Consider the following 15,280-nt stretch of genomic DNA (forward strand, 5'->3'; position numbering starts at 1 on the left):
ATGGATTCTCGAATGACTGAAACTAAACAGGCTAATATGGGGGGGAGGTGGGTTGCGAGTGTTGAGGTACTTTGAGAAAGGGGTCGCGAGCGGAATAAGGTTGGGACCCACTGCTCTATGTTATCTTCAAAACTTGACTTAATTGCCCTATGCCGCAGTGTTGGTTCACTTTCCCTCTTCTGCAGGTATTACGTTCCCCCCCCCCCCCAGAGCTGGCTGCTTGTGTACCGCCAGCAACAGCTAGACATGATTAATGTGTGGCTGTTTTCAGCTCAAGGATGGTCTGTTTTGATGACTTTTTCTTTTCCTATATTACAAAGCTTTGGAACTGCCCCCTCTTATGTCTTTCCCAATAACTGTCACCTGCCACGTTATAAAAGACAAGATTTTTCACCCTCCAAAATACGTAAATACTATATCTTCTTTTTTCCTTTTATCAACCTCTTTATATTTCATGCAAGGCTCGGCCTTAATGCTGACTTTTGTCCGTGACTGGAGCATAAAACGGAAAAAAAAGAAATCTAATTCAGACCAGCAACAGTGGGAGGATACCAGGATTCAGGCGTGTATATAACATTGTCATAACCAAACACATTTGTCGATTCAGCAAATCACCAGGTAACTACATTATTAACAAAGGCTATTTACTGGAAAAGGAACGATGGAGCAGAAGTACATCCTAATTCTATGATGAAGTCTCGGTAACCCAGACTTCCAACGTTAGCGGGAACTCACCTACCGTTGTTGCCATTCTGGGGTCAGAATGCGTCCATGTTTACCCTGGGGTGCCAAACTTTGCTGCTACATAAGATGACTAGATTTTGGTCATTCTGATAAAGCTCATTATTGCTACGTGGTGGTGTGTGACAACATCGGACTGTTGACACCAAATCACTCTATCATATTGCAACAAAACCCCTACAGCACAAGGTGAGCCACCCAAGCATATTTTTTTTTTATAGTAGCTAAGACGACACGGGCAACTGAATGACCTTATATATATATATATATATATATATATATATATATATATATATATATATATATATATATTTTTTTTTTTTTTTTTTTTTTTTTTCTTTTCTTTCAAATTATTCGCCATTTCCCGCATTAGCAAGGTAGCGTTAAGAACAGAGGACTGGGCCTCTGAGGTAATATCCCTGGGGATAGGAGAGAAAGAATACTTCCCACGTATTCCCTGGGTGTCGTAGAAGGCAACTAAAAGGGGAGGGAGCGGGGGGCTGGAAATCCTCCCCTCTTGTTTTTTTTTAATTTTCCAAAAGAAGGAAGGATATATATATATATATATATATATATATATATATATATATATATATATATATATATATATATATATATTTATTTATTTATTATTTATTTTGCTTTGTCGCTGTCTCCCGCGTTAGCGAGGTAGCGCAAGGAAACAGATGAAAGAATGGCCCAACCCGCCCACATACACATGTATATACATACATGTCCACACATGCACAATATACATACCTATACATCTCAATGTAGACATATACACACACAGACATATACATATATACACATGTACATAATTCATACTGTCTGCCTTTATTTGTTCCCATCGCCACCTCGCCACACATGGAATAACAACCCCCTCCGCCCTCATGTGTGCGAGGTAGCGCTAGAAAAAACACCAAAGGCCCCATTCGTTCACACTCAGTCTCTAGCTGTCATGTAATAATGCACCGAAACCACAGCTCCCTTTCCACATCCAGGCCCCACACACTTTGCATGGTTTACCCCAGACGCTTCACATGCCCTGGTTCAATCCATTGACAGCACGTCGACCCCGGTATACCACATCGTCCCAATTCACTCTATTCCTTGCACGCCTTTCACCCTCCTGCATGTTCAGGCCCCGATCACTCAAAATCTTTTTCACTCCATCTTTCCACCTCCAATTTGGTCTCCCACTTCTCCTCGTTCCCTCCACTTCTGACACTTATATCCTCTTAGTCAATCTTTCCCCACTCATTCTCTCCATGTGACCAAACCATTTCAAAACACCCTCTTCTGCTCCCTTAACCACACTCTTTTTATTTCCACACATCTCTCTCACCCTTACATTACTTACTCGATCAAACCAACTCACACCACATATTGTCCTCAAACATCTCATTTCCAGCACATCCATCCTCCTGCGCACAACTCTATTCATAGCCCACGCCTCGCAACCATACAACATTGTTGGAACCGCTATTCCTTCAAACATACCCATTTTTGCTTTCCGAGATAATGTTCTCGACTTCCAAACATTCTTCAAGGCCCCCAGAATTTTCGCCCCCTCCCCCACCCTATGATTCACTTCCGCTTTCATGGTTCCATCCGCTGCCAGATCCACTCCCAGATATCTAAAACACTTCACTTCCTCCAGCTTTTCTCCATTCAAACTTACCTCCCAATTGACTTGACCCTCAACCCTACTGTACCTAATAACCTTGCTCTTATTCACTTTACTCTTAACTTTCTTCTTTCACACACTTTACCAAACTCAGTCACCAGCTTCTGCAGTTTCTTACATGAATCAGCCACCAGCGCTGTATCATCAGCGAACAACAACTGACTCACTTCCCAAGCTCTCTCATCCACAACAGACTGCATACTTACCCCTCTTTCCAAAACTCATACATTCACCTCCCTAACAACCCCATCCATAAACAAATTAAACAACCATGGAGACATCACACACCCCTGCCGCAAACCTACATTCACTGAGAACCAATCACTTTCCTCTCTTCCTACACGTATGCATGCCTTACATCCTCGATAAAAACTTTTCACTGCTTCTAACAACTTGCCTCCCACACCATATATTCTTAATACCTTCCACAGAGCATCTCTATCAACTCTATCATATGCCTTCTCCAGATCCATAAATGCTACATACAAATCCATTTGTTTTTCTAAGTATTTCTCGCATACATTCTTCAAAGCAAACACCTGATCCACACATCCTCTACCACTTCTGAAACCACACTGCTCTTCCCCAATCTGATGCTCTGTACATGCCTTCACCCTCTCAATCAATACCCTCCCATATAATTTCCCAGGAATACTCAACAAACTTATACCTCTGTAATTTGAGCACTCACTCTTATCCCCTTTGCCTTTGTACAATGGCACTATGCAAGCATTCCGCCAATCCTCAGGCACCTCACCATGAATCATACATACATTAAATAACCTTACCAACCAGTCAACAATACAGTCACCCCCTTTTTTAATAAATTCCATTGCAATGCCATCCACACCTGCTGCTTTGCCGGCTTTCATCTTCCGTAAAGTTTTTACTACCTCTTCTCTATTTACCAAATCATTTTCCCAAACCCTCTCACTTTGCACACCACCTCGACCAAGACACCCCACATCTGCCACTCTATCATCAAACACATTCAACAAACCTTCAAAATACTCACTCCATCTCCTTCTCACATCACCACTACTTGTTATCACCTCCCCATTATATATATATATATATATATATATATATATATATATATATATATATATATATATATATATATATATATATATATCCATATATACGTTATCTGGGATGCGAAAATGGATATATTTGAAGATAGAGTAGTCCCAGTGATGCTGTATGCATGCGAGGCATGGACTATAGATAAGGTTATGCAGAGGAGGGTGGATGTGTTGGAAATGAATTTTTTGAGGACAGTAAGTGGTGTGAGGTGGTTTGATTAAGTAATGAATGGGTAAGCGAGAGGTGAGGTAATAAAGAGTGTGATTAAGAGCTGAGGAGGGTGTGCTGATATAGTTTGGACATAGGAGGGGACTGTGTGAGGAGAGATTGTCAAAGAAGATATCAGTGTTAGAAGTGGTTGAGTAAGGAAGAGGGAGACAAAACTTGAGATGGAAGGATGGTTTGAAAAAAGTATTGAGTAATAGGGGTCTGAACATGCAGGAAGGTGAAAGACGTGCACAGGATGGAGTGCATGTGGTATCCAAGGGGCGATGTGCTGACAATGGAATGATCCAAGGCATTTGAAGCAGCCGGGTTAAACCACGGAAAGGTTTACATTGTCTGGTTGTTGATGGGGTGATGGGACGTGGTTATCAGAGGAGAGAAAAAATATATATATTTAGGGAAATTTAAGTCTTAGCCCCCTTTTCTTGAACTTTCTCACTACCATGTAATTCTTTAAACTGTAGTGTGCTGTCAACATTTACAACTTCAACTCTTTCCGTATCCTATCAATACTCTACTTTGGTGCTGTAAAAGTACCAGAACTTTTAGCATCTGTTATAATCCCTTTTTGCTCCATTCCTGTCGTTAGCTGTGGTTGCTTTATATTTGCACCTGTCAAAGAATTGTTTGCTGTTGACAAAATCAAACTGCTTCAATTTTCTCCCTTGCACTGTTGGCAACTTTATGGCCCTCATCCTCGAATTTGTTTCTCTTCACCTGACCTTCATGATTAGATTTTTTTATTCTTTAAATATGGTGACCAAAACCTGGGAAACGTGTTATAGGTCTGGCTTAGTTTACGTTGTAGATAGTTCACCGAAGATTTCATTTTCCACTTACCAACCAGCAAGCAGTGTTTCCTTAACAATTCTTCGAAGGTGGAGTTTTGATTGGTTTGTGGATTTTAGAATCCCTCAGACACAGATTTCTGTTGCATATATCCTGCTGCATAATATTCACAATGTATTGCCGGTCTTCACCTGCTCGAAGTTGCAGCGTAAATGATTACCTTTGATGGGGTTGTATACGTGATATTTGACGAAACAGAGTACTATCTCTTCAAAGAACTTTTCATAGTAGTCCCTCATATCCTTGCTACTTATTGCAGCACAACCTTAGAACTGCACATACCCTGGGACCCCTTGTAAAAGGGTTATAGGATGTGGAAAGATAATACTACTACTACTACTAATTATTATTATTATTATTATTATTATTATCATTATTATTATTATTATTATTATTATTATCGTCAGAAGGCCTTTCAATGAGTCCATGTCCCTCGTTACCTTGTATTGAGTGTACTCAGGGTGAATTTTGTCAGTCGTATTTAGCCCAATTGTGGTGTTTGTTATGGTCCCCTTGTAAGTTGATGCAGTCTCGCTCACTCTTTACCGCTCTCACGAACTCTTAATCAAACCACAAATCGACAAACATATCCTGCCATGTCTCAGTCACTCTTTACTGCTTTCACGAACTCTTAATCAAACCACAAAGCGACAAACATATCCTGCCATAAGTTAAGAATGACCGGTCATTGGTGCACTGTTGGTGACCGTAACATTTCAGACTCCGCTGACATACAACCTTTGTTCCCTTCTTTCTTTCTTTTTCTTTTAAACTATTCGCCATTTCCCGCATTAGCGAGGTAGCATTAAGAACAGAGGACTGGGCCTTTGAGGGAATACCCTCACCTGGCCCAATTCTCTGTTCCTTCTATGAAAATATATTTCTGATCACTTAATTGGTCCTTTTCTTCCCATTATCCGTGTATAGAAGTAAAACTTTATAATCATTTCATACATATGGAGCAATGTCAAAGCCTCCTGGCAGTTCAGGGCCTCACAATATACAAATTTATTTCTGGTATGAAACAGAGCTCCCGCTATCACGAAAGTCCAAAATGTTGGTACTAGTCATTTCCTTTCCCTGAGTCTGTGTTGCCTGTCACTTACGTAGTTTATATTTTATAACTAATCATCATCCATTTCCTTATTGATTATCTTTTCTAATGTTTTTGTAGATAACGTGTATACGCATACATGTATAAACATACAGACACACACATCGTAAATGCACTTGATTTAAAGAAACGTATGAAACTGTTGTCTTTATTCATACTGTGCAGTTTCTAAGAAATTGCTCAAAATAAAGCGTTTCTTCTGAACACTGTAATCCAAATATCAGTTTATATACATGTTCTCTTAATGTTTGTTCTTTGTCAGAGGTAAACAAACATGGGAGGGAAGACGGTCGCTTATTTTTATGATCCAGACGTCGGGAACTTTCATTATGGTAAAGATTTTGCATTAATAAGTTTACATTATTGTATCTTCTATGTCAACCATGGTCGTAATATTGTTCTGTATCCTATGTAAGTCATGTAAAAGATGACATAACCATACCTGAAGGATTGTGGTGACTGTGGTGCTACTACTATGTTAAATTAGTTAGTGGAACTTTAAACAAAATTTCGATAGTTTTGAAGTTTAAAGACACAATTTCAGTCACTTTGTAAGTGAATGGATTTCATTTTTCATTGATGGTACAATATATATATAAGAGCGAGATTGAGGAAGCCAGATGTAGAGCATTCTGTTTTTCTTACACTGCGATAATGAATATGGCTGCTCTGGCAAGGGCTAGCTTTAGTTGAAGTTTAGGGGTACTACATACATAACATGGATTTAAAAGAAATGCATATTATATTTATATTGGCGTCCATACACTCCGAAATCCACCGAAATTGAAGGAAATCGCACTAGAGTCGGTTACATACTCCTGAAATACTGCAGGAGATCCAGTTGTATAATTATATTTAAGTTTATGTCAACATTTTATTGCTTTTCTGTAAGTATTTTCGTGATTTTCGTGATTTCCAATCAATAGATGTAATGCATTTAAGTGTAATAAAATCCCTGATTAAGCCAAAATTTAAACTGATTTTACCAAAACTGTGATATGAAAGAAGAAAAGGTTCATAGCCAATCATAGAAAGAATAATAATTTTGCTTTATGTTCTCACCTGATCAGTCCCCCAAACACTGGTATACATGTTGAATAGCAAAATTTTGAAGTTCTGAAGTCATTTTCCCATATGAAATGAAATAACATCATAAAAGAAATACCATCAAAGAAGCAATGTAGTCCATAATGAGGGAGAAACAGAAAGATTTGTGTCAGCATATGGGCATGATATCAATAAGTGCTGAAAGTAGCCTTATGTTGACATGTCTTTTAAGGCAGTGGTGACTTTTTAAACAGTGTTTTTGTGTACTTTCTTTTTATATTAAGGTAAAGTCCACTTTATTCCTTATGTCTCCATTGTCTCTGAAAATGTTGCAGGTTTCATTATGACTTTTGTTGTTTAATCATATGTATTTATCAGTTTATCCTTACTGATCTTGGCCCCTCTTTATTGATATTATAACCATATCTTTGATGAAACAATGACAGTTTCCTTATCTATAATTCTTTTTATTTCAGTCCATTCTTAGAAACTCAAACATGAAACAAAATATACAAACAAATGAAATGATGGTAGATGTTGTTGACTTAGCAATCTTGGATCAGTCATATTATTGCCATGACTGTTGATGAGTTGTGGTGCCATGATGGTTGATACTGATATTAATAGACTACATATAAAGAGATGAAATAGAATAGATGAATTAATAACATTTTATAGCATTTAGGATAACTAGGGTAGTCATGCTATCTTCTTACAAGCACCATACACCTACTCAAACCTTGCTTATTTTCTTCATGTAAGTCCTCTTGCCTACTCCTGTTTGCTCAAATGCTTTTAAGCTTAATAATGATAGAATTCATCAAATCTATGGCCCCTAGTCCCCAGCATCACAGAGTGCTAAGAGTCTCCAGGTTTCTGCCTGACTTTACTGTCAGTGAGAGGGAGGGCTCAGACAGCGGAAGTGGTACTGGCCCCTCCCATGACCTTTCCCTCTTTGTTAAACCATCCTTTTTTTTTACTATTCATTTTACCAACATTCATGTTCTCTCTATCAGCCTTTCCTCTTTTGAACAGTATCTGTCTTGTATCTCTTCCTAATCTTTTCTCTGAGCCACAGTTGTCGAAAGATGTTCTTAGTAGTTCCTTTTTCATATCCGACTATAATCTCCACTCATGATTCCAGTTCATGGGTGGTGTTTGTGCTTATTCCAGCATCAACACACCAATTGCATGTCTCAAGGACTTGAGTCCCCAAACTTTGATGGTATTTGGCTCAAGGTCTGTCTCCCAACTACCACACTTTTCCTGTTTCGCCTACTGCTCTCCCAGTTCTACAAATTTTATATCTTTCTTTGATCATCTGAATTTCTGCCATTAGACTGTGGCATCCTCTCACCCTCAAGCTGAGATCCTCTACTTAGGGGATTCTAGTGTTTACCATAGAAATGGTTGAATTCCTCTCATACGAGTGGTGGAGGGATTGAAGCCCTCATATTCTCCATTCTCAACGATAAGAGTAAATTATTTCCCACCCTATTCATATTCCCGACTGCTGTGACCACTCTTCTAATATTTTAGATTTCTTTTTCACCTCTAGTCTATCCTGCTGTGACTGCACAATCTCATCTGATTGCACTCTCATAAATGTGTCTGTTTTGATGTCATAGATACTGGCACCTCAACAAAGCTAACTGGAATAACTAATGTAACCTCTTTTTTTTTACTTTTCTTGGGTAAATTACTGTCCAGTATGTGGTGATGCTTCTATCTCCACAAAACACATAGCAAAGGATATTCTTGTTGGAATGGAAGTATTTATCCCTTCCTCCAAGATGGCCTCTTCTTCCAGTCCATGGTTCAACCGTTCCTGTTATGAGGCCATTCAGGCAAGTGATCAGGCATATTGGTCTTGCAAAAATGCTCCTTTCTCTGACTCCCATTCAGTTTTAGTGACTGCCCATAATCATTGCAAGTTGTTATTTGTGAGGCAGTATTCCTTTATTCAGTAATAGTTCTTTCTGGTCTTTAAGTAAAGGCATCTCAGACAACTGTCACACCTTTCCTTCACTTTTTGTTCTGATGGCACCATAACTGTCTCTGAAGTAGACAAAAGCAACTGCCTTTGGTTCCCGTTTCTCTTCAGACTCCACCTTAGATGACTCAATCATTCCTTTTATCTCCTGATGCTCCTCTTGCTAATCCTATGCCCCTCCTCATAATCTCTTTTCGTAATGACCGAAAAGCACTTCTCTCTCTGGACACAAGCAAGGATTATGGTCCTGATGGCATGCATCCCTGTGTAATGAAAGAGTGTGCCTCTGAACTTGCACCTGCACCTGTCCCTGCTTGTCTGTTCTGTTTCCATTTAAAAACCATCTTGGCAGCATATGTTGATAAATCTCATCTCTGACAAGGGTGACTGTTCTGGCCCCTTTAGCTATCATCCTACTGCTTTGGCAGCTACCATTTCCAAAGCCATTGGATCCCTCTTCAACTCCCATATCCTTAGACACTGTGAATCTCACAGTCTTCTCTTTGATCACCAATATTATTTCTTTAAGGCACAATCTACTGGTGATGTTCTTTCCTATCTTACTTATTTCTGGTCATCTTCCCTGAAAGATTTTGGGGGGTCTTATGTAGTTGCCCTTGACATATCCAAAACTTTTGACAGGATGTGGCATTGGGGTCTCATCTCCAAGGTTCCTTCTTTTGGCTTTTCCATCTTTTGGCTTCCCTCCTGAACTTTGCTTCATATCTAGCTTCCTTTCTGGCCAATCTATTTCTCTTTGTTCAAGGATCAGCCTTCCCCTTTCTCCATCAAGGGTGATGTACTTCAAGGTTTTGTTCTATCCCTTACACTTTTTTCCTTTTTTTTTTTTTTTTTCAATGGTGTCTTCTCTTATACAAATAAATAGGTGCACTCACACACTGACAACTCAACACTGCATTCCTCCACATCCCACAATACTGCTCCTTCTCCCTCTCGATCTGCATGTCATTTTGACACAGCTTCCTGAATAAACCCAGACTTGGACAGGTTATTTGAGTGGGGTAAACAAAGTCTAGTTAAGTTTAATGCCATAAGGCCCAGGTTCTACCCATCTCTTTATCGAAAACTTGTCGCAACTTTCCTCTCTCCTTTGACGAATCTGTAATTCCAGCTCTTGACTCGGATGTCCTTGGTGTTACTGTAACATCATCTCCCTTGGAAACCACCCATCATGGAAATGTTGGGTCTATCTCAAAAAAACAGGAGTCCTGTTTAGATGTCAAAATTTCTTTTCTTTTAAACAGTTATTCCATTTATACAAAGGATTGATTTGTTATTGTATGGAGTGTTGCTCTTACATCTGGGGTGGTTCTGATTTTGCATTGATTACTTGATAGAGTTGAGTTGAAAGTGGTCCAACTAACAAACTCTCCCAGGCTAACTTCACTGCTTGACACTCTTTCCTTACGCCACAATGTTGGTATCCTTTCCCCCCCTTTATAGGAATTATTTTAGTTTTTGCTTTTGAGAGCTGGATGTTTGTGTGCCCCCACCACTAGCTAAACTACGCAATACTTGGCAAGCTGCTGTGTCTCATGATTACTATGTTGCCATTGGCCACTCGAGGGTGAGCCATTTTAATAACTGTTTCTTTTCAAGGGTTATTACACACACCATTCCTAGATTGTATTTTGTGATTTAGTATTGTTTTTCATATTTGTTTTTGATATTGCTGCTGCTTGTTGTTTTGGCTGTAAGAAAAATAAAGGCACTTTGATAGGGAATTATTGAAGACAGGCAATTTTTTGTTCAACAGGTCCTGGACATCCCATGAAGCCACATCGCCTTTCTATCACGCATAGTCTTGTCCTTCATTATGGCTTATACAAGAAACTTCAAATCTACCGGCCTTATCGAGCAAATTTCCATGATATGACTAGGTGTGTATGATTGAAGTGTTGTCTTACAGTTTTGAAGTTAGGTAAAGTAAACAGTTTACCAAAAATGTATGTTCAGGGAGAGGCATCCTGGTACAGTATTAGTACCTAAAGTCTTACCAACAGTCTTATCATTTCCATATACAATTTTTTTATTTATTTATTATTGAGCTAGGTGGAAACTTGTAACATCTGGAATTTCCAGTATCTTCTAGTACAAGCCAAAGTAATTTGTATCCACATTATTTTATCTGGCATGATTTTATCTCAGTACCAGATGGCAACGGTATGACCTGCAAATATAGAATTGTTTGCAGGACATCATGTTATCACCCCTACATTTCTCTCTCTCTCTCTCTCTCTCTCTCTCTCTCTCTCTCTCTCTCTCTCTCTCTCTCTCTCTCTCTCTCTCTCTCTCAGTATCAGATGGCAATGTTATGACCTGCGAATATAAAATTGTTTGCAGGACAGTAGGTCATCACCCCTACACCTCTCTCTCTCTCTCTCTCTCTCTCTCTCTCTCTCTCTCTCTCTATATATATATATATATATATATATATATATATATATATATATATATATATATATATATATATTTATACATATATTTATACATATATGAGGTAAAAAAAAAAAAAGGGCAAATGAGAGTTGGGGTGAGAGAGTATCATTAAATTTTAGGGAGAATAAAAAGATGTTCTGGAAGGAGGTAAATAAAGTGCGTAAGACAAGGGAGCAAATGGGAACTTCAGTGAAGGGCGCAAATGGGGAGGTGATAACAAGTAGTGGTGATGTGAGGAGATGGAGTGAGTATTTTGAAGGTTTGTTGAATGTGTTTGATGATAGAGTGGCAGATATAGGGTGTTTTGGTCGAGGTGGTGTGCAAAGTGAGAGGGTTAAGGAAAATGATTTGGTAAACAGAGAAGAGGTAGTGAAAGCTTTGCGGAAGATGAAAGCCGGCAAGGCAGCAGGTTTGGATGGTATTGCAGTGGAATTTATTAAAAAAGGGGGTGACTGTATTGTTGACTGGTTGGTAAGGTTATTTAATGTATGTATGACTCATGGTGAGGTGCCTGAGGATTGGCGGAATGCGTGCATAGTGCCATTGTACAAAGGCAAAGGGGATAAGAGTGAGTGCTCAAATTACAGAGGTATAAGTTTGTTGAGTATTCCTGGTAAATTATATGGGAGGGTATTGATTGAGAGGGTGAAGGCATGTACAGAGCATCAGATTGGGGAAGAGCAGTGTGGTTTCAGAAGTGGTAGAGGATGTGTGGATCAGGTGTTTGCTTTGAAGAATGTATGTGAGAAATACTTAGAAAAGCAAATGGATTTGTATGTAGCATTTATGGATCTGGAGAAGGCATATGATAGAGTTGATAGAGATGCTCTGTGGAAGGTATTAAGAATATATGGTGTGGGAGGCAAGTTGTTAGAAGCAGTGAAAAGTTTTTATCGAGGATGTAAGGCATGTGTACGTGTAGGAAGAGAGGAAAGTGATTGGTTCTCAGTGAATGTAGGTTTGCGGCAGGGGTGTGTGATGTCTCCATGGTTGTTTAATTTGTTTATGGATGGGGTTGTTAGGGAGGTAAATGCAAGAGTTTTGGAAAGAGGGGCAAGTATGAAGTCTGTTGGGGATGAGAGAGCTTGGGAAGTGAGTCAGTTGTTGTTTCGCTGATGATACAGCGCTGGTGGCTGATTCATGTGAGAAACTGCAGAAGCTGGTGACTGAGTTTGGTAAAGTGTGTGGAAGAAGAAAGTTAAGAGTAAATGTGAATAAGAGCAAGGTTATTAGGTACAGTAGGGTTGAGGGTCAAGTCAATTGGGAGGTGAGTTTGAATGGAGAAAAACTGGAGGAAGTGAAGTGTTTTAGATATCTGGGAGTGGATCTGGCAGAGGATGGAACCATGGAAGCGGAAGTGCATCATAGGGTGGGGGAGGGGGCGAAAATTCTGGGGGCCTTGAAGAATGTGTGGAAGTCGAGAACATTATCTCGGAAAGCAAAAATGGGTATGTTTGAAGGAATAGTGGTTCCAACAATGTTGTATGGTTGCGAGGCGTGGGCTATGGATAGAGTTGTGCACAGGAGGATGGATGTGCTGGAAATGAGATGTTTGAGGACAATGTGTGGTGTGAGGTGGTTTGATCGAGTAAGTAACGTAAGGGTAAGAGAGATGTGTGGAAATAAAAAGAGCGTGGTTGAGAGAGCAGAAGAGGGTGTTTTGAAGTGGTTTGGGCACATGGAGAGGATGAGTGAGGAAAGATTGACCAAGAGGATATATGTGTCGGAGGTGGAGGGAACGAGGAGAAGAGGGAGACCAAATTGGAGGTGGAAAGATGGAGTGAAAAAGATTTTGTGTGATCGGGGCCTGAACATGCAGGAGGGTGAAAGGAGGGCAAGGAATAGAGTGAATTGGAGCGATGTGGTATACCGGGGTTGACGTGCTGTCAGTGGATTGAATCAAGGCATGTGAAGCGTCTGGGGTAAACCATGGAAAGCTGTGTAGGTATGTATATTTGCGTGTGTGGACGTATGTATATACATGTGTATGGGGGGGTGTTGGGCCATTTCTTTCGTCTGTTTCCTTGCGCTACCTCGCAAACGCGGGAGACAGCGACAAAGTATAATAAAAAAAATATATATATATATATATATATATATATATATATATATATATATATATATATATATATATTTTTTTTTATTTATTATACTTTGTCGCTGTCTCCCGCGTTTGCGAGGTAGCGCAAGGAAACAGACGAAAGAAATGGCGCAACACCCCCCCATACACATGTATATACATACGTCCACACACACAAATATACATACCTACACAGCTTTCCATGGTTTACCCCAGATGCTTCACATGCCCCGATTCAATCCACTGACAGCACGTCAACCCCGGTATACCACATCGCTCCAATTCACTCTATTCCTTGCCCTCCTTTCACCCTCCTGCATGTTCAGGCCCCGATCACACAAAATCATTTTCACTCCATCCTTCCACCTCCAATTTGGTCTCCCTCTTCTCCTTGTTCCCTCCACCTCCGACACATATATCTTCTTGGTCAATCTCTCCTCACTCATCCTCTCCATGTGCCCAAACCACTTCAAAACACCCTCTTCTGCTCTCTCAACCACGCTCTTTTTATTTCCACACATCTCTCTTACCCTTACGTTACTCACTCGATCAAACCACCTCACACCACACATTGTCCTCAAACATCTCATTTCCAGCACATCCATCCTCCTGCGCACAACTCTATCCATAGCCCACGCCTCGCAACCGTACAACATTGTTGGAACCACTATTCCTTCAAACATACCCATTTTTGCTTTCCGAGATAATGTTCTCGACTTCCACACATTCTTCAAGGCCCCCAGGATTTTCGCCCCCTCCCCCACCCTATGATCCACTTCCGCTTCCATGGTTCCATCCGCTGCCAGATATATATATATATATATATATATATTTCTTTCAAACTATTCGCCATTTCCCGTGTTAGCAAGGTAGCGTTAAGAACAGCAGACTGGGCCTCGAAGGGAATATCCTCACCTGGCCCCCTTCTCTGTTCCGTCTTTTGGAAAATTAAAAAAAAAAAAAAGAGAGAGGGGAGGATTGCCAGCCCCCTGCTCCCTCCCCTTTAGTATATCCTCCCCTCTCGGTTTTTTTTTTTTTTTTTAATTTTCCAAAAGAAGGAACAGAGAAGAGGTCCAGGTGAGGATATTCCCTCAAAGGCCCAGTCCTCTGTTCTTAAGGCTACCTCGCTATCGCGGGAAATAGCGAATAGTATGAAAAAAAAAAAAAGAATATATATATATATATATATATATATATATATATTTTTTTTTTATTATACTTTGTCACTGTCTCCCGCGTTTGCGAGGTAGCGCAAGGAAACAGACGAAAGAAATGGCCCAACCCCCCCCCATACACATGTATATACATACGTCCACGCACGCAAATATACATACCTACACAGCTTTCCATTGTTTACCTCAGACGCTTCACATGCCTTGATTCAATCCACTGACAGCACGTCAACCCCGGTATACCACATCGCTCCAATTCACTCTATTCCTTGCCCTCCTTTCACCCTCCTGCATGTTCAGGCCCCGATCACACAAAATCTTTTTCAGTCCATCTTTCCACCTCCAATTTGGTCTCCCTCTTCTCCTCGTTCCCTCCACCTCCGACACATATATCCTCTTGGTCAATCTTTCCTCACTCATTCTCTCCATGTGCCCAAACCACTTCAAAACACCCTCTTCTGCTCTCTCAACCACGCTCTTTTTATTTCCACACATCTCTCTTACCCTTACGTTACTCACTCGATCAAACCACCTCACACCACACATTGTCCTCAAACATCTCATTTCCAGCACATCCATCCTCCTGCGTACAACTCTATCCATAGCCCACGCCTCGCAACCATAAAACATTGTTGGAACCACTATTCCTTCAAACATACCCATTTTTGCTTTCCGAGATAATGTTCTCGACTTCCACACATTCTTCAAGGCCCCCAGAATTTTCGCCCCCTCCCCCACCCTATGATCCACTTCCGCTTCCATGGTTCCATCCGCTGCCAGATCCACTCCCAGATATCTAAAACACTTCACTTCCTCCAGTTTT

At 40.2% G+C, this 15,280-nt stretch overlaps 1 protein-coding gene across 1 annotated transcript in view; it reads left to right on the plus strand.

The window, feature by feature from the left end:
* LOC139754508 (histone deacetylase 3-like) overlaps nt 1–15,280 on the plus strand; it is a 58,946-nt gene that overhangs the window by 5,336 nt on the left and 38,330 nt on the right. Inside the window, 1 exon segment of the mRNA XM_071671795.1 lies at nt 10,523–10,646. Coding sequence (XP_071527896.1) covers nt 10,523–10,646 — 124 coding nt within the window.

The sequence above is a fragment of the Panulirus ornatus genome, chromosome 17, assembly GCF_036320965.1.
Source record: "Panulirus ornatus isolate Po-2019 chromosome 17, ASM3632096v1, whole genome shotgun sequence".
NCBI lineage: Eukaryota > Metazoa > Arthropoda > Malacostraca > Decapoda > Palinuridae > Panulirus > Panulirus ornatus.